Source organism: Rana temporaria, chromosome 8, assembly GCF_905171775.1.
Source record: "Rana temporaria chromosome 8, aRanTem1.1, whole genome shotgun sequence".
NCBI classification, from domain to species: domain Eukaryota; kingdom Metazoa; phylum Chordata; class Amphibia; order Anura; family Ranidae; genus Rana; species Rana temporaria.
Window position 1 is genome coordinate 107909795 of NC_053496.1, and position 19250 is coordinate 107929044.

The 19250-nt window shown below is 45.0% G+C and overlaps 1 protein-coding gene across 1 annotated transcript in view; it reads right to left on the minus strand.

Annotated features, from left to right (window-relative positions):
- Positions 1-19250, minus strand: part of SLC29A3 (solute carrier family 29 member 3) — a 103086-nt gene that overhangs the window by 37071 nt on the left and 46765 nt on the right. The window contains exon 4 of the mRNA XM_040320487.1: positions 12028-12254. Coding sequence (XP_040176421.1) covers positions 12028-12254 — 227 coding nt within the window. The remainder of the gene's footprint in view (positions 1-12027; positions 12255-19250) is intronic.

Below are 19250 nucleotides of genomic sequence, written 5' to 3' on the forward strand. Positions count from 1 at the left end.
ACGCATGCATGAGCTGACTCCGGGAAGTAAATGCCTCATGAATCATTTGCCATTACTCAAGATGGCCACTGCAAGAAATGCTAGGTGGGTCTTTTTCAAACCGATTTCTCAACAGAATAAAGCATGGAGACATGGATTGACGAGTTTGCTTTGAGTAATAAAAAAAAATTAAATTGTGTTTTTGGCTTGTGGTGCTCAAATGCAGTGAAGATCCGCCTTAAACTTTAAATAAAAAATAATAGATTTCCATATAATATGAGTGTAAATTTCACTGGTGCCAAACAGTTCTGCATTAAAAAATACCAAATCTAATTTATACGGTGTGACAGTAAGTCAGGTAAATGTGTGGGTGTTGTCACAGACGGGACATACATTTCTGCCTTGTTTAGACAATACACCAATTGTTATTAGGCGTCGGCTGTAAATGTGGCCAGGAAAGGTTTGAGGGCGTTGGAAGACTTCAGCTGTTCAGAATGAGGCAATTAAGGCCTCTATAAGTAATCCAGGGGATGACCACTGATTTGCTGCATCATCCTGAGTCTTTGTGAGTAAGGAGAGCAGTGCCAGAAAGTCTTCTGAGGAGGGGAGGAGAGGATTGATTTTTCTGTGTGATAAAAATCAAAAGACTATTGTTTTTCTGCTGTATGACCAGCACTGTCTACCCAGCAGTAGGCTGTGCTAGACTTCATAGATAGGTTCCTGTGTGGAAGGTTCCTGTGTGGAAGGTAGACGCCCAAAGTGGCCAGGGTTTATTTTATGTTTGATTTTGTTTATGCTGTTTGGATGCTTGCGCTTGTTTCCAGCACGATGGAAGAATAAACCAAAATCTTTGTTTTTCAACCGTCTTCGACTGCCTGTCTGTATAAATTCAGTGTGTGGTGAACCCATCCAAGGGGTCACACACCCTGCTACCGAGCTAACCCCTTACAACGGTCAAACTCCTTGCTCCCCCCCCTCCGCCATCCTCACATTGATGCACACGCAGGAAAATCTTCATTGCCATGCCTTTCCTTTACTTTCAACCACAATGACAATGGTCACCAGGACATTTAGAGAAAGATTTGAGCCCACTTCAGGAAAACAAGACAAGTAAAACAAGCTGTCAGTGTGGATGAAGTTTAATAGATGTCAATGGTGTGTTACGAGGCTGTGACAAACTGCATGAGAATGTGCCAAGAAAGCTCTTCTTAAACAGTATATGGGTTGCATGTTTCTACATTATGCCATTTGTAGCGATTCTATTCTAGCAATCATTTAAAAAAATGCTCACAGTGTGGGGTAAAAATTAAGTGTGCTACAAATCTAAAACAAATGCACTGAACGTCCCATTTCTTTCCTAAGGGAGACATTTGCAAATAATAAATAACATGAGTTTCTGTTTACTTGACAAATGTTCAGAGCAAAAAGAAACACAGAGAAAAACACCAACATATAAAATCCTGCGGGGGACTCATTATTCATTGGAATGTATTACTAACTTATCAAATATGCAAATTAAGAAGATCCCAGGCAACTGTGTCATTAAAGACATGCAGGCCGCTGCCTGGGCCAGTTTCCGTCTAGTGACGCTTTCCCATTGTCAGGTTATGGCATTTCTTACGCAGAATTACAAGCACTCTGAATGAAATGCTTGACAGGCCCAAACCCAATAAATATTTTTAGGTGTTCTCTGTTCAAATAATAACTCCAGACAAAATATTTTGTCTCACTTAACCACTTCCATAGTGGAAGCCATGAATAAGCACTGAGGCAGTCTGAAACGCGTAGGCTGCTTTTTTCCTTATTTTTGCTGCCTTCTTGTAGTGCATTTTCTGTTGATTTTACAAATAAAGACAACTCAAGAGTTTTTTTTGGAGTGCGGCTGTCCATCATTTCGAAATTTCTACAATAACCCCTTCCATACTGGGCACTTATACACCGCCCAGACCAATTTTTAGCTTTCAGTGCTGTTGCACTTTGAATGACAATTGCACGGTCGTGCTACACTGTACCCAAACTAAATTTTTATCATTTTGCACCCACAAATAGAGCTTTCTTTTGGTGGTATTTGCTCACCTCTGGGATTTTTATTTTCTGCAAAAAAAAATAAAAAATTACCGAAAAATGTGAAAAAAAAAATTTTTGTTTGTTATAAAACATTGTAAAGAAGTATGTTTACTCCTTCACTGATGGGCACTGATGGTACTGCACTGACGGGCACCGATGAGGTGTCACTGATGTGGTGGCATTGATGGGCACAGATGATGGGCACTAATAGGCGGCACGGATGGGCACTGATAGGCGGCATGGATGGGCACAGATAGGCGGCACGGATAGGCGGCACTGATGGGCACTGATAGGCGGCACTGATGGGCACTGATGCGCACTGATAGGTGGCACTAACCTATGTGTTGTACTAATGGATGCCAATCAGTGCCAAACAATGCCTGCCAATCAGTGATGCCCATTGTGGGCACTGATTGGCATCCATTATTTCTGTCATTGTCATCCCTGGTGGTCTAGGGTGGCATACCTGTGTGTTTCATCCCTGGTGGTCTAGTGGCATCCCTGTTGGTCTAGTGTGGGCATCCTCGGGGGGGGGGGGGGGGCTGTGCTGATAATCGATCAGCACAAACCCCCCTGTCAGAGGAGCAGCTGATTGGACACAGCTGATCACGTGGTAAAGAGTCTCCGTCAGAGACTCTTTACCTAGATCGGTGTTGTGGGGTGTCAGAATGACACCCTGCAACAATGATCGCCGCGATGCGTGCCCCCGGGGGCGCGCAGCGGCTCAATATCCTAAGGACGTCTTTTTGCATAAGGCGGGCGGCAAGTGGTTAAAGAGGAAATCCATGTGTGAAAAAAAATTAAAAAGTTAGCAGCTACAAATATAGTAACTGCTGACTTTCATGCCCCGTACACTTGATCCGAAAATCAGACGTCAGATTGTCCGACTTTTTTCATTTACTAGTTGCAAGTAGAAATTGAATAGGTTACTAAAGTCACGAAAATTCTCGTACGACAGAATAAAAAAAAAAAAAAAAAAAAAAAAAAAAAATCGGAAGTGATCCCATGTGTTGTAATGTATTTGTGTTGTATTTTCAGACGACAACTGTACTGACTAAAGGAAAATCATACGATTAGGTATTGTACGAGGAAAATTTTCGTGCATGCCTGATGAAATAATATCAGATGAACCGTCATGATCGGCTCACGGAAGCCCTGTACTAATGATCCGTTTTTTGTACGATTCTTCCTCGGACGATATTTTTCGTACAATATTCGGATCGTGTTTACAGGCCATTAGGCCTTGCGCACGTTAAAATAACGTTATAAAACCGGCAGTAGCTTTGCGGCGAGTTTTTGCAATAGCGTTTGTCCGCGTTAGCGTTTTTTTAGCAATTTGATTCAATGAATCAAAAAACGCTGGTGAGATCAGTTTTTGAGTGTTTACCACTTCCATACAGGGCATTTTCACCCCCTTTCTGCCCAGACCAATTTTTAGTTTTCAGCGCTGTTGCACTTTGAATGACAAAAAATGTACGCCCTTTTTTTCCTACAAATAGAGCTTTCTTTTGGTGGTATTTGATCACCTCTGCGTTTTTTATTTTTTGCGCTATAAACATAAGAAGAGCGACAATTTTGAAAAAAACACATTGGCCCAGATTCAAGAAGCTATTGCGCCGCGCAACCATAGGTTGCGCGGCGCAATAGCTGTTTTGCTCCCGCGTAGCGAATGCCCCTGATTCAGGAACATCGCTACGCGGACTGCAGCCTAGGATATGACAGACATAAGCCTCCTTATGCCTTCATATCTCAGGCTGCATTCTTGCGTTGTCCGCTAGGGGGCGCGGCCATTGTGATCGGCGTATAGTATGCAAATTGCATACTACCACCGATTCACAAAAGTTGCGCGGGCCCTGCGCACGCAGGGTACGGAGTTTCCGTACAGCGACTTTAGCGCAAGGTTGCTCCTGCTAATAGCAGGGGCAGCCAATGCTAAAGTATAGCCGCCCTTCCCGCTCGTGAAATTTAAATTTCACGTCGTTTACGTAAGTGATTCGTGAATGTCGCTGTACGCCATTCACGTTCACTTAGAAGCAAATGACGTCCTTGCGACGTCATTTGCCGCAATGCACGTCGGGAAAGTTTCCCGACGGAGCATGCGCTGTTCGCTCGGCGCGGGAGCGCGCCTAATTTAAATGATTCCCGCCCCCGGCGGGATCATTTACATTAGGTGCCCTTACGCCGGGCTAATTAGCATAGCGCCCGCGCAATTTACGGAGCTACTGCTCCGTGAATAGCGGGCAAATCGAAATATTTGCGTGGGCGCAGAGCAAAAATCGTTGCCCTTTGCCCACGCAAATATTGCGCGGATCTACCTGAATCTGGGCCCCTATCTTTTACTTTTTGATTTAATAAATAAAGGGATTTTTAATACAGCTTACCTGTAAAATCCTTTTCTTGGAGTACATCACGGGACACAGAGCAGCATATTCATTACTATGTGGGTTATATGGAGTACCTTCAGGTGATGGACACTGGCAATCTCAAACAGGAAATGCCCCTCCCTATATAACCCCCTCCCATAGGAGGAGTACCTCAGTTTTGTAGCAAGCAGTATGCCTCCCAAAATGGTCCCCAAAAGAGGGGTGGGAGCTCTGTGTCCCGTGATGTACTCCAAGAAAAGGATTTTACAGGTAAGCTGTATTAAAAATCCCTTTTTCTTTCTCGTACATCACGGGACACAGAGCAGCATATTCATTACTATGTGGCATGTCCCAAAGCAATGCTTACAATGAGGGGAGGGAGAACATCTCCAAGACAAAAGGATTTAATTTAGAGATATACTCAAATCATAATAAATCCAACTTAGTTGAGAAAAATAATTTTAAATATTAAATTTAACTCAAAAGGGAGCCCCCGGAATCCGAGGGTCTCAAACTGCAGTCTGCAGCACTGCCTGCCCAAAGGCTGTATCAGTATTCCTTCTTACGTCCAACTGGTAAAATTTTGTAAACGTGTGGACAGAAGACCAGGTTGCCGCCTTGCAAACTTGAGCCATAGAGATCTGGTGGTGTGCTGCCCAGGAAGCGCCCATGGCCCTAGTAGAATGAGCCTTTAATGATAACGGAGGAGGCAACCCTTTCAAGCCGTAAGCCTGAGTGATTAACTGCTTAATCCATCTTGAGATGGTGGACTTTGCAGCTGCCTGCCCCTTCTTGGGCCCATCCGGTAAAATGAACAACACATCTGTTTTCCGGATCTTCTCTGTAGCTTTAAGATAGGCCTTCATGGCCCTGACAATATCCAAGGTATGCAGCAACCCTTCTTTTCTGGAAGTAGGTTTAGGAAAGAAGGATGGTAATACCAAATCCTGGTTTAGATGAAAACTGGATATAACCTTTGGTAGGAAGGAAGGATGAGGGCGGAGAACGACCTTGTCCTTATGCAAAATAAGATATGGTTCCTTACAGGATAAGGCGGCCAGTTCCGACACTCTTCTGGCGGAAACCATGGCGACCAAAAATACTAACTTCCTTGTCAGTAGAACCAAAGGAATTTCAGCCAACGGCTCAAAAGGTTGTTTCTGTAAACTTGACAGAACAAGATTTAAATCCCACGGACAAAGCGGGGATTTAACTGGAGGATTAATACGTAAGACCCCTTGAATGAAGGTCTTAACTAGCGAGTGGGTGGCCAGCGGCCGCTGAAACCACACTGACAAAGCCGAAATCTGTCCTTTGATTGTGCTTAATGCCAGTCCTTTATCCACTCCTAGCTGGAGAAAACTTAATACTCTATCGATGGTAAATTTGCGAGAAAGCCATCGCTTGGACTCACACCAGACTACATAGGCCTTCCAGACCCTGTAATAAATCACCCTAGAGACCGGTTTCCTGGCTCTGATTAGGGTAGAGATTACTTTCTGAGACAGACCTCTACCCCTGAGAATCAGGGATTCAGCTTCCAGGCCGTCAAATTTAGATGCCGTAAGGCAGGGTGGAGGATCGGACCTTGCGATAGCAGGTCTGGCCGTAGAGGAATAGTCCAAGGGTCTCCCACTACCATCTTTAGGATTAGTGAATACCATGCCCTTCTGGGCCATGCTGGAGCTACCAGGATGACTGGTATGTGCTCCACCCTGATCCTGCACAGCAGGCGGGGTAGTAACTGGATCGGGGGAAAAGCATAAAGAAGTTTGAACTGATGCCAAGGGTAAACCAGCGCATCGGTTCCGCAGGCCATCGGATCCCTTGAGCGGGATATGAACCTGTCTAGCTTCTTGTTGAGTCTCGATGCCATGACATCCACGTCCGGCACTCCCCATCTTTGGCAGAGTGCTTGAAAGATTTGTGGATGTAGAGACCATTCCCCCCGGCAACAGAGTCTGGCGACTTAAGAAGTCCGCCTGAAGATTGTCCACTCCTGGAATGAATATTGCCGATATGCAGGGCACATGAGCCTCTGCCCATAGGAGAATCAAGCTCACCTCTCTCTGAGCGGCTTGACTCTTGGTTCCCCCTTGGTGATTTATGTATGCCACGGCCGTGGCATTGTCTGATTGAATTCTCACCGGGAACCCCTGCAATTTGGACGTCCAAGCCCTGAGGGCTAGTCGAGCAGCTCTGAGCTCCAAGATGTTGATGGGCAACTGCCTCTCTGGCTTTGCCCAAGTACCTTGGCGAGTGCAACCATCCAAAATTGCTCCCCAGCCCGTCAGGCTGGCGTCTGTGGTTACTATCTTCCAAGCCACTGGGCTGAAAGACTTCCCCTTCACTAGATTCTGAGGGTCTAACCACCAACACAGACTTTGTCGGACTCTTGATGAGAGCGGCAAAGGGATATCCAAGGCCTGTGGCCTCCTGCTCCATGCTGACAGGATGGCTGCCTGCAGGATGCGAGTGTGGCTCTGGGCGTACGGTACCGCCTCGAATGTGGCCACCATCTTGCCTAGTAACCGCATACATAGGCGAATAGTTGGTTCCCTTTTGCTTAGAACCAGTAGGATTAATTCCTTGATGGCTTTGACCTTCATCAGAGGTAGAAACACTCTTTGTTGTTCTGTGTCTAACCTCATGCCGAGATATTCCAACTGCCTTGTGGGCTGGAATGCTGACTTGTCTTGATTTAGGACCCAGCCGAACCTCTCGAGGTATTGGACCGTGAGGGCCACTGCTCGTTCCAAGCCAGGAGACGAGTGATCTATGACTAGGAGGTCGTCCAGGTACGCTAGGATCGTGACCCCTTGGATCCTTAGCTTGGCTAGGATTGGGGCTAGGACCTTCGTGAACACCCGGGGGGCCGTAGCCAACCCGAAGGGAAGCGCCACGAACTGGAAATGACGCGAAGCCACCATAAAGCGTAGATATCTTTGATGTGGCTGATAAATTGGGACATGAAGGTAGGCATCCTTTATGTCTATGGAAGCCATGAAGTCGTCCTTTTGGAGTGTGGCAGCTGCTGACCGCACGGATTCCATCCGAAATGAGCGGACCTTTAGGTATGCATTTACCATCTTTAGGTCCAAAATTGGCCTGACATCTCCATTGGACTTTGGGACGATGAATAGGTTGGAATAGAAACCCAGCCCTTGTTCTAGGACTGGTACCTCTATTATTACTTCCTGGGAGAGTAGGTGATTTAATGCCGTCATTAATGCGGCTCCCTTCTCCGGATCGTTTGGAATCCTTGACTCCTGGAAATGAGGAGGAGGAAACCTTAGGAAGTCTAATTTGTAGCCCGTGGCCACGGAAGACCGTACCCACTTGTCGGGAATGCTGGCTTCCCAAATCTCTGAAAAGAGACGCAGCCTTCCCCCCACCTTCGTGGGTGGGGGCGCCCCTTCATAAGGTCGGCTTGGGGACTGGCCTTGCTGGTTTGCGAAACCACTGCCTCTTGCCTCTAGCAGCCTGGCCCTGCGATCTGCTATTGAAGTTAAAGTTTGATCTTGCAGGAGGCCGTCGATACTGTTTGGCATTAGAGGGCCCCTGCCCAGGGGAGTGCTGTCGTTTAAACGCAGGCCCCTGAAACTTCTTCTTGGTTGGCAAAAGAGTACTTTTGCCGCTGGAAATAGTCTGAATGTATTTATCCAGGTCTTCTCCGAAGAGTCGTCCTCCATGGAAGGGAAACCCTACCAGGAGCTTCTTGCATGGGGGCTCTGCCTCCCAGCTCTTTAACCATAAGAGTCTTCTCATATGGATAAGGGATAACGATAAACGTGACGCTTGCTGGATAGAATCCTTAATCGCATCTACCGTAAAGCGTATGGCCCTAGGGACATCTGAAAATTCTTCTGCCTGCTGGGCAGGAATAAGTTTAAGCATCTGCTTAGCTTGATCCGATAATGCTTGTGCAACCCCAATCGCAGCCACAGCTGGCTGCACTACTGCCCCTGCATTTCCTGTTTGAGATTGCCAGTGTCCATCACCTGAAGGTACTCCATATATATTTTGCCTAAAAAATCAAAGTACCCAGAAGGGAAATTTTCAGTCCAATCAGATGCAGCCGCAAAATTCACGGGGGTGCAAAAGCCAAGCAGAGCTGAAAATAGGCCTGAAGTACCTCATTTGTCCTGAGGTACGGGGGTGCAGGAGCCGAGAAAAGCCAAACATTGGCCTGCAGTACCTTATTTGGCCTGAGGTACGGGGGCGCATGAAACAAGCCAAAGTGTCCTCGGGCCTTTTCGCCGCTCTCTGGCACCACCCCAGGCCGCATTCAGTATTGCATCCCATTGAAGTCAATGTGGAACAAATTATTTTAATTTCCATTGACTTCAATGGGAAAACTCGCTTTGATATGCGAGTACTTTGGATTACGAGCATACTCCTGGGATGGATTATGCTCGTAATCCGGGGTTTAACTGTATAACATTTTTGTTATTTTCATTTAAAAAAAATTGAACCTTTACAACCCCTTTAACATTTACATTTCTGTGCCAGGCTACATTCAGATTGTTTATACCTAGTCTTTACACTTAATATATGGACACAATCTTGGAGCTTTACTTGTGCGTTTAGGCCACACTGACTATGAAGACAAAGTGGGAATTGCTGCTCTTGACACTTTCCCTTAACTTATTGTTTTAATAATATTAGAAGCAGGCAGACAAAAGGTCTGAGGCTGAACAATGAAGTATCAAATTAATCAAAGAAATGTTGGAGTTGGCCACATATTCCTAGTTGGAGCAGAGTCAGAGAAGTGGTGTCGGGGTTAATATACCAGCGCACCAATGGCGAGGGGGGAGGACGCATTGCCTGTTGCTTCACACAGAGAGAAAAAAAAAAGGGTCAGCTGACGACATTAGTAGTTTTGTTTCCTGAAAATAAACATTTGCTGAAAAACTAAAACCCTTCACCAAGTACAGTCTGCCACTAACCACAAAGACACAAGTGCCAATTACAATGAATGATAAGAAAGTGTCACACTGGACGCAAAATTGTGCTACGCCAGCACGCAAGTCACATTTTCAGAAAGCATTCATGTTTAGAATAGAAGAGGACTTTGTTCATTTTTCATTTCCACAACATCCAATTAACTGTCCATTTGACAGAAGTTAATCAGACTCCAACTTGCTGCAAATCTGATAATGTTTAAGCAAATTACACTTTTCTGATTCTCCTGATTAAGTAATGTCTGGCTGGTGTGCAAACCAAGAATCAGAAACCTTGCACAGCACATGACTGCGGAACCCTGGTGAGCCACATGCAGCCCTTTGGCACTTTTCTGCAGCCCTATTGGCCCCTGCAAAACACTAACCTGTGTTTCACTATTGCCCTGTTAAAGCAGTGATTTCTAGCACTCTCATATAACACGTCTTCAATCTATGACTGTCTCCTGAAGCATAGCCCAAGTCTCTGACTGCCATTTGCAGCATGTTTGCTGTCTCTGACCATCTCTTGTATCATGCTGACAGTCTCTGACAATCTCTTATGTTGACAGTCTCTGACCATCTCTTGTATTATGTAGACATTCTCTGACCATCTCTTATGTTGACAGTCTCTGACCATCTCTTGTATTATGTGGACATTCTCTGATCATCTCCTATGTTGACAGTCTCTGACCATCTCTTGTATTATGTAGACATTCTCTGACCATCTCTTAGGTTGACAGTCTCTGACCATCTCTTGTATTATGTAGACATTCTCTGACCATCTCTTGTATTATGTTGACAGTCTCTGACCATCTCTCGTATTATGTAGACATTCTCTGACCATCTCTTATGTTGACAGTCTCTGATCATCTCTTATGTTGACAGTCTCTGACCATCTCTTGTATTATGTAGACATTCTCTGACCATCTCTTATGTTGACAGTCTCTGACCATCTCTTGTATTATGTGGACATTCTCTGACCATCTCTTATGTTGACAGTCTCTGACCATCTCTTGTATTATGTTGACAGTCTCTGACCATCTCTTGTATTATTTTCACAGTCTTTGACCATCTCTTGTATTATGTGGACATTCTCTGACCATCTCTTATGTTGACAGTCTCTGACCATCTCTTATGTTGACAGTCTCTGACCATCTCTTATGTTGACAGTCTCTGACCATCTCTTATGTTGACAGTCTCTGACCATCTCTTATGTTGACAGTCTCTGACCATCTCTTATGTTGACAGTCTCTGACCATCTCTTGTACTATGTTCACAGTCTCTGACTGTCTCTTACCATCTCTTGTATTAAATTCAATGAGGACACCTGTTCCACCAGCAATGGGGTCGATTTACTGAAGGCAAATAGACTTAACTTTCCAAGGAAATGTTTTCCCAGAGCTTCATGAATGAGATGAAGTTCTGCGGACTTCCATCTTCTAATCACGTGCGAGCCAAATGCTGTTTTTTCCCCCCTTTCACATGCCTGGATATTGTTAGCAAAGTGAAATTTCACCACATTTACCAAGCTCTGGGGAAAATTCCCTTTCAAAGTGTAACTTTCGTGAACATCCAATTTGCCTTTAGTAAATAGACCTCCATATGTAAGAGGGGAATTCCCACTACCTTGGGGAAAATTCCTGTTTACTTCCTGTGGCATCTTCAGGACAGGATATAGAGGGGAATTCCCCCAACAGCAAACCAATAGCGAAACAAACTGTCAGGTCTAAACACCTCCCTGCTCTATCCAAAACAGACAAAGAAAAACGATTTTGGCAAAAGCAAGTAATAAGGTAAGTACTTCACCTTATTCCTTACCCCTTAGACAACCCAAGCCATTAACCCTTACCCTCTAGACCAGGGGTCCCCAAACTTTTCAAAGGGCCAGTTTGCTGTCCTTCAGACTTTGGGGGGGGGGGGGGGTTGTGGTGAGACCAGTGGAGGTAGAAACTGTCCGGAGCCCAGCATCAGTAAGAATAAATATGGTCTCAGAGTTTGTGATCAGTAGGAGTAGAGCCTCAATATTGGTATTAGTGGGAGTAATAGTACCCAATCATTGATATCAGTGGAAGAAATTGTGGCCCATTGTTGGTGTCAGTTGGAAGGATATTGCCTCATATCATTGGGAGGTATAGTGTTCCAAGGGCCAGATAATGGCTCGTAAAGACCCTCTGCCTTACAGTTTGAGTATGTGTGTGTGTGTGTGTGTGTGTAGGGGTAACACTGCCTTGTTCATTTTTATAATGCCAGCCCTAAATTTGTTCCATAGTCGGTAAGGTTCAATAAAGACACCAGTCCATCGAGTTCAACCTGTGTAGGTGTGTTTGTGTCAATACCATTTCCCCTGTATATTGCATTCGCTAAGATGCCCATCTAAGAGTTTTTTTAAATTAATCGACACTCCCTGCTGACACCACCGATTGTGGTAGGGAGTTCCACATCCTTACATCTTTAACCGTAAAAGAACCCTCTATGCAGTTTAAAGTTTAACCGCTTTCCCAATTTCATTGAGTGGCCGCGTGTCTTAAGCTCCCTGAAACAAAATAGTTTTCTCCCTATGCTAAAATCACCATTGGGGTATTTTCACATCTCTATCACATCTCCTCTCAGGCGTCTCTTCTCTATGAAGAATAAATTGTTGAAATATAGATGAACATCCCGAAATTTGCAGTTACCTGATATTAGGGACTGGGAGTGTTGCAGTGGAAAGCGTCCAGTGACACCGAAGACACTGGCTGTAAGGACGTTTGATGCTCCACTAAGAATCGCTATGCACACCAATGAAAGAGCGAAGAATTCCATAGTCCAGGTGGAGGTGTCCACTTTCACCAGCACTGTGACCAGAATAAAGACAAGGAACATGACAAGCAGTGAGGAGAGTATTCGCACCTGAGAAGAAAGCCTGAAAACAAAAAAGAAAAGAAGCACATATTTAGTAGCAGAAATTATAAAATATAACGTGGAGCATAAGCAAGACTATGGATTGCACAACACAAGAAAATAACAAAATGTAATACAATTTTATCTTCTGTTTTAATGGACTGGGTCCTCAATCAACACCCTTTAAAAGAATACATGCTGCATCACTTAGGGTTCGTTTATACCGATTTTGCTATCTGAAGGTAAGGCAATTAAGGGGCAGTAAAACACGGCTCGACCAATCACGAGTGTAAACACGCCCTTACAGTTATCTCTTCGGGTGTACACACAGGGACACTTTGAACCAGTCCAAAGCCTCATACACACGATCGGACTTTCGTCTGACTTTTCCATGGATTTTTGTCCGAATGGGCGTTGGTCGTGAACTTGTTCTGCACACAGGGGTTTTTTGCCTTCCTCTACATCAACTGTGGGTATGGAGTTGGGTGTATGGGATTGTACTGTGTTTTTATTTTGTTTGTTTATTTTTTTTGTGGTTGAACTGGATGGACTTGTGTCTTTTTTCAACCTGACTAACTATGTAACACAGACGGCAGAACATTTTTAGCCAACTTTCACCAAATCACGTGTGTTTTCAGCTCTTTACCGCCTTTGGGCAACTTCTGCTATTGTTGTCTGATGTTTAGCATTGGTTCTGAGAATGCGTGTTTGTACTTTGGACTTTAGTCCGATGGACTTGTGTACACGCGATCGGATTATAGTTGTCGAAAAGTTTGAGAGCATGCACAGCGAACATTTGTCCATTGAAAAACCAACAATTGTCCGATGGAGCATACAGACGGTCGAATTTTCCGATAAAACACGTCCGGACCGTTCTCGAAAAGTCAGATCGTGTGTATGGGCCTTAGGACGTTGTTCAGCACCTTCGGACAGTTTGTGTGGTGTGAGTGCTCCGAAACCGAGCCCAGGATTGGTTAAGCGTATTATGCCCAGAACCACTTGGAAGAATTGGTCCCAGATGCAATTCCCTTGTGGTTTGGAAGGGTTTGCTGCAGTGTGAGGGCAAACTCTCAAAAAGTCTGTGTACAGAAGCAGGGATCACTGGTCTGGTTAACAGGGGCAATGATGTAAGTGTGCCCAGAAACACTTGCTTAAAAGCAGGGGTCAACAATGTCCGAGCGCCAGGTCGCAATTGCGACAAGAAATTGTGACCTGGCGCCCGCTCCCGCCGGTAATTGAGGCCGCGGCTTTGCAAAGCCGCGGCCTCAATTACCGGCTGCCGCGGGCCCGCCGCGATTGCGTGGCGGGGAAGGTGGGGGAGCACGGAGGCACAGGATCCTGTGTCTCCGTGCGCCCCCACCTCCCCCGCCGCACGATCGTGGCGGCCTGCGACGGCCAGTAATTGAGGCCGTGGCTTTGCGGCCTTGTGAAGTCCCAAGCTGTCCCAAACTCTTCCTTCTGCGCACTTTTTTGGGGGAAAAAAATAAGACAACAGTAAAGTTATCCCAATTTTTTTTTATATTATGAAAGATAATGTTACGCCGAGAAAATTGATACCCAACATGTCACGCTTCAAAATTGCGTCCGCTCGTGGAATGCCGACAAACCCTTTAAAATCTCCATAGGCGACGTTTAAAATTCTACAGGTTGCATGTTTTGAGTTACAGAGGAGGTCTAGAGCTAGAATTATTGCTCTCGCTCTAACGATCGCAGTGATACCTCACATGTGTGGTTTGAATACCGTTTACATATGCCGGCGCCACTCACGTATGTGTTCGATTCTGCGCGCGAGCTCGTCGGGACGGGGCACGGTTTCTGGCTCCTAACTTTTTTAGCTGGCTCCTAGATTCCAAGTAAATTTGTCAAACCCTGGCTTAAAGTGATAATAAAAAAACATTTGGAAATGCCTGTTGCTATGCGGTCCCACCAAATCTGCCTTTGAAACCACCTAGGATTCTGACATCATCTCCCTGTAATGCTCCTGGGAAATGTGTGTCATCATTTACCAGGATGCAGTGCACTGTCCAATTATCACTCCCCATCCAAGACTTCCAGGAAGTGAGTGCTTGTGGGCTTCACAATGCCCACAAGCAAAATGACAACGGTGTAGACATAGTTTCATAAACTATCTTTTTTGAATATCTATGCGGATCGACGGTGGATTGTAAAATAGTAAGTGACCGGATTTATATTATAAAAACGCAGGATGAAAGGACATACATTTAAAAAATGCTAACCCCTTCACACCGATATATGTCGGCAAAATGGCACAGGTGGGCACAATCACGTACCTGTACGTGTCTCTTTAAGCGTACAGGTACGGGGTCACGAGCGTGCCGCCAGTGGCACGCCACCCGGTCCTAAGCTCCATGACCGCGCCCGCAGGACCCGATTGCCGCCGGTGTCCTGTGATCGGTCACCGGAACTGAAGAACGAGAAGAGGTGAGTGTAAACAAACCTTCCCTGTTCTTCACTGTGGCAGTGTCATTGATCGTCTGTTCCCAGATATAGGGAAAGACGATAAATGATGTCACACGTCCAGCCCCCTACAGTTATAAACACATATGAGGTCACACTTAACAACCACTAGGGGGCACTGTAGGGAACTCCTAAACTGCAATTGTAATTTTCACAGTAAACAGTGCATTTTTATAGTACTTTTTGCTGTGAAAATGACAATGGTCCCAAAAATGTGTCAAAATTGTCTGATGTGTCCGCCATAATGTCACAGTCGCGTGAAAAAAGGGGTCGCCGCCATTAGTAGTAAAAAAAAAAAAATTAATAAAAATGCAATAAAACTATCCCCTATTTTGTAAACGCTATAAACTTTGCGCAAACCAATCGATAAATGCTTATTGCGATTTTTTTTACCAAAAATATGTAGAATATGTATCGACCTAAACTGAGGGAAAAAAAAGTTGTTTTATATATTTTTGGGGGATATTAATTATAGCAAAAAGTTAAAAATATTGCATTTTTTTTTCAAAATTGTCGCTCTATTTTTGTTTATAGCGCAAAAAATTAAAACCGCAGAGGTGATCAAATACCACCAAAAGAAAGCTCTATTTGTGGGAAAAAAAGGACGCCAATTTTGTTTGGAAGCCATGTCGCAGACCACGCAATTGTCAGTTAAAGCAACGCAGTGCCGAATCGCAAAAAGGGGCAAGGTCGTTAACCTGCATAATGGTTCGGGTCTTAAGTGGTTAAAAACTTAAATTTTTTACACTTTTTTTCTTTAGGTGAATGGGTAGGGGTACAATGTACCCCATACGCATTCACATAGGGTGGGGGGCCAGGATCTTTTTAAAGGGGGCTTCCAGGTCCTGATAAGCCCCCACCCGCAGACCCCGACAACCACTGGCCAGGGTTCTCATCAACATGGGGACAAGGTGCTTTGTGGTGGGGGCCCAGGGCTCCCCCTGCCCCAAAGCATCCACCCCCCATGTTGAGGGCATGTGGCTTGGTATGGTCCGGGGGGGGGCCTGCCAGGCTGCATGCTCAGATAAGGGTTTGGTATAGATTGTGGGGGGACCCCGTGCCAAAAATAAAATAAAAAATTCTCTTTAGTGTTCCTTTAAATCGTTCAGGAGAGGTTGTTAAAACGTCCCGTGTACATGAAGCCTTAGGGCCAGTTCACACAAAATGCATGCACAGTGTTTTCCCATGTATTCCAATGGCTCTAGTTCACACCATGCAGTCAGTTTCCGGTCAGTTTCTGCGCTGGAAACTGACTGCATGGTGTGAACTAGAGCCAACTAGCCATTGGAATACATGGAAAAACACTGTGCATGCATTTTTAGTGCAGAAAAAATGCACACAAAACTGTACGGAACTGCGTCTGGTGTGAACTGGCCCTTACAGTTCTCACACACACTTGAATCATACGCTTAGCGGCCCCTTGCTGCTCTGACTCCCAACACTGTCCTAGGTGGCACTCTCCTGACACCTGGGAAAAGACCTCCTTTGCCTGCTGGGGAGGAGCCCAGAACCCTATAGCCACTTGACATAGCCACACACATCTATATCCACTTCACCTCCAGAAGATTTTCACCCCTTCATGACCAGGCCATTTCTTGCTATTCGGCACTGCGCTACTTTAACTGGCAATTGTGCGGTCATTCAACACTGTAAGCAAATTAATTTCTATAATTTTTTTTTCACAAAATTAGATCTTTCTTTTGATGGTATTTGATCACCACTGAGTTTTAAATTATTTGCGATATAAATGAAAAAAGACGGAATTTTAAAAAGAAAAACAATATTTTTTATTTTATTTTATGCTATAAAACACGGAGCCAATCATCGGCCAGCATCTGTTGATTGGCTTGTGCTGTAACCCGACTTGTGCCCCCAGAAGGGCGGATCACATATAAGATACGTGATCCAGCACAGAGCGGTGTCCTGTCGGTATGAGTCCCCCCGTCGGATAATGCCTGGGCTGGTCTGTGCAGGCACAGCGCATGCGCAAACGGAGCCCATGGAAATTTCCAAGGATGATTAGCTGTTCTTCAGGTGTGGACGGCGCATGCGCAAGCAACACGCCGCTTGCTGCCGATGCTTGGGGCGGGTTATACATTGAATTACAACAAGGCACGGAATATAACAAGGGGCAGATGCTTTTCTCCAAAGGGTGAATGTATTATTGAGCAGTGACCTTATGGCAGGGGTGTCCAAACTTTTTTCAAAGAGGGCCAGATTTGATGAAGTGAACATGCATGAGGGCCGACTATTTTGCCCGACATTCTTTGAACCCATAAAATTCGGTCTAAGTGTGTTCCTCCGAGCACTAATACACTGCCCAACAAGCATTCTGTTACCTTTGTGGCTGTGTGTGGTGAAGAGATAAGCTCGGGTGTGTTATTTGTATATATTGTATATATTTCTTTTGTGTCCCCAACGAATCCCAGAGTGCTGCTCAGGACTAAGGATGTGCTTGGGCGTGTTATTTGGATATACCGTATTTATCGGCGTATAACACTCAGAGCTTACCATTGCCACGAATGCAGCCTCACATGTGCCACGAATGCAGCCTCACATGTGCCATGAATGCAGCCTCACATGTGACATCAGTGCAGCCTGGTCGATGCCCATCTGCAGCCTCGGAGGGCAGAGGGAGGGGGCGGGACGAGTGCCGACAGTTTACAAACAGGAGAATCTCTTGTTTACTGTGGCCTCTTTAATACAAAGTCCCGCCTCCTACGATAGACAGAACAGTCGTCCAATGGCATCCCAGGAGACGGGACTTCCAATACAGACGCTGCTGAGTAAACAGGAGATTCTCTTCATCTAATCTGATGGCGCTCGTCCACCCCCCTCCCTGTCCCCTCCAAGGCAGTGCCGATATATACGGTATATATCTTTTGTGGCCACAAACAATATATATATATATATATATATATCCAAATCCCCAGGGGGGCCATATTAAATCAACAGGGGGGCCGCATTTGACCCGCGGGCCGGACTTTGGACATGCCTGCCTTATGGGGAATAGTTTTCTCAATAAACTACATGTCTTTACAAGGGGCAGATGCTTTTCTCAAAGAGGGCGGTAACACGCCCCGCAAAGACGTGTAGTTTATTGAGAAAACTATTCCCCATTAGAGCACTGCTCAATAATACATCCGGCCCCTTGGAGAAAAGCATCCGGCCCCTTGGAGAAAAGCATCCGGCTCTTGTTATATTCCGTGCCTTGTTGCAATTCAATGTATAACCCACCCCGAGCATCGGGAGCTAGCGGCGGCGTATTGCTTGCGCATTTGCACTCTACACCTGAACAACAGCTGATCATCCTCGGAGATTTCCGTCGGCTCCGTTTGAGCATGTGCAGTCCAGCCCGGGCATTATTCGACGGAGGAACCATACTGACAGAACAGAGGCCACCCTGCCGCAGTATATCTGTGTGGGGCAGTGGGCAAATGGATATACTGTATATGTGATTTTTATATAAACTTGTCATGTGTGTGCCAACTGTTGGCAAGTGGTAGACATAATTTATTCATATTTATTATTTATATTTCTGAATAAAGTGAAACAACTAGCTTTTTACAAGATGAAAAAGGTGGGTTGTACCCAGGGCTGAGGAGTCGGAGTCGGAGTCGAGGAGTCGGGGGAAATTTTGGGTACCTGGAGTCGGAGTCGGCAAACAATGCACCGACTCCGACTCCTACTAAATTTAGATTGGAACAAAAAATAAAAAAAAGCAAGTTTAAATGTCCCAATTCACAAAAAGTTATAATTAATGACTACTGTAAGAATAAAGACCAATGCATGCAGTGCCTCACGTAACCGCAAAACGAACACGTTAAGTGACCGTGAAGAAGCATGCTTTTCATGTGCTTCACTATATGGCACGCAACGCACAATTAGGAGCTGCAATACTTATACTTTCCATAGTGTTGTGTTCTGCTTTTACAGGGAACGCATGTTAGAGAACCAGTAAGTGTCCAAATAAAAAAAATTCCAACAGGAGTTTTATAAAGCACTAAAAGAAGTTGAAAAGTATGATCGCTCATCAAAACTTACTGTTGAAGAAGACATTCTTGTTTATCCAGAGATCGTTAGTGATGTGGCCAGAATAGTTACTGCAATGCCACCCACCCAAGTCAGTGTCGAAAGATTATTTTCAGCCCTAAAAATAATAAAGTCTGACTTAAGAGCCTCTATGAAAGAGGATCTGGCAGAGGCAATTCTCTTCCTTAGAACTCTACATTGAATTGATTTGCATTTGCCAAGCCTACAACTACATTTCAAGATTAATATAAACCATTTCTAGGTTTTACAGATTTTGTTTTTGGTTCATTATAGATGAGCTTTGTTTTTGTTCTAAAACAACCAAATAATGTGGTTTGTATTTTTGAACTGGTAAAGATCCTGTTCCTGATGTTTATGCCTGCTGCTACTATCCAGTCACTTGATTGTTTTCATTGTGTTTGTCTTTTGCTTAAACTGTGCAATACAGTAGACTGTTGGCTTCCCAGCCAGTAGTCCTGTGGTAGGTTGCGTTTCTTTCCCTCAAGGA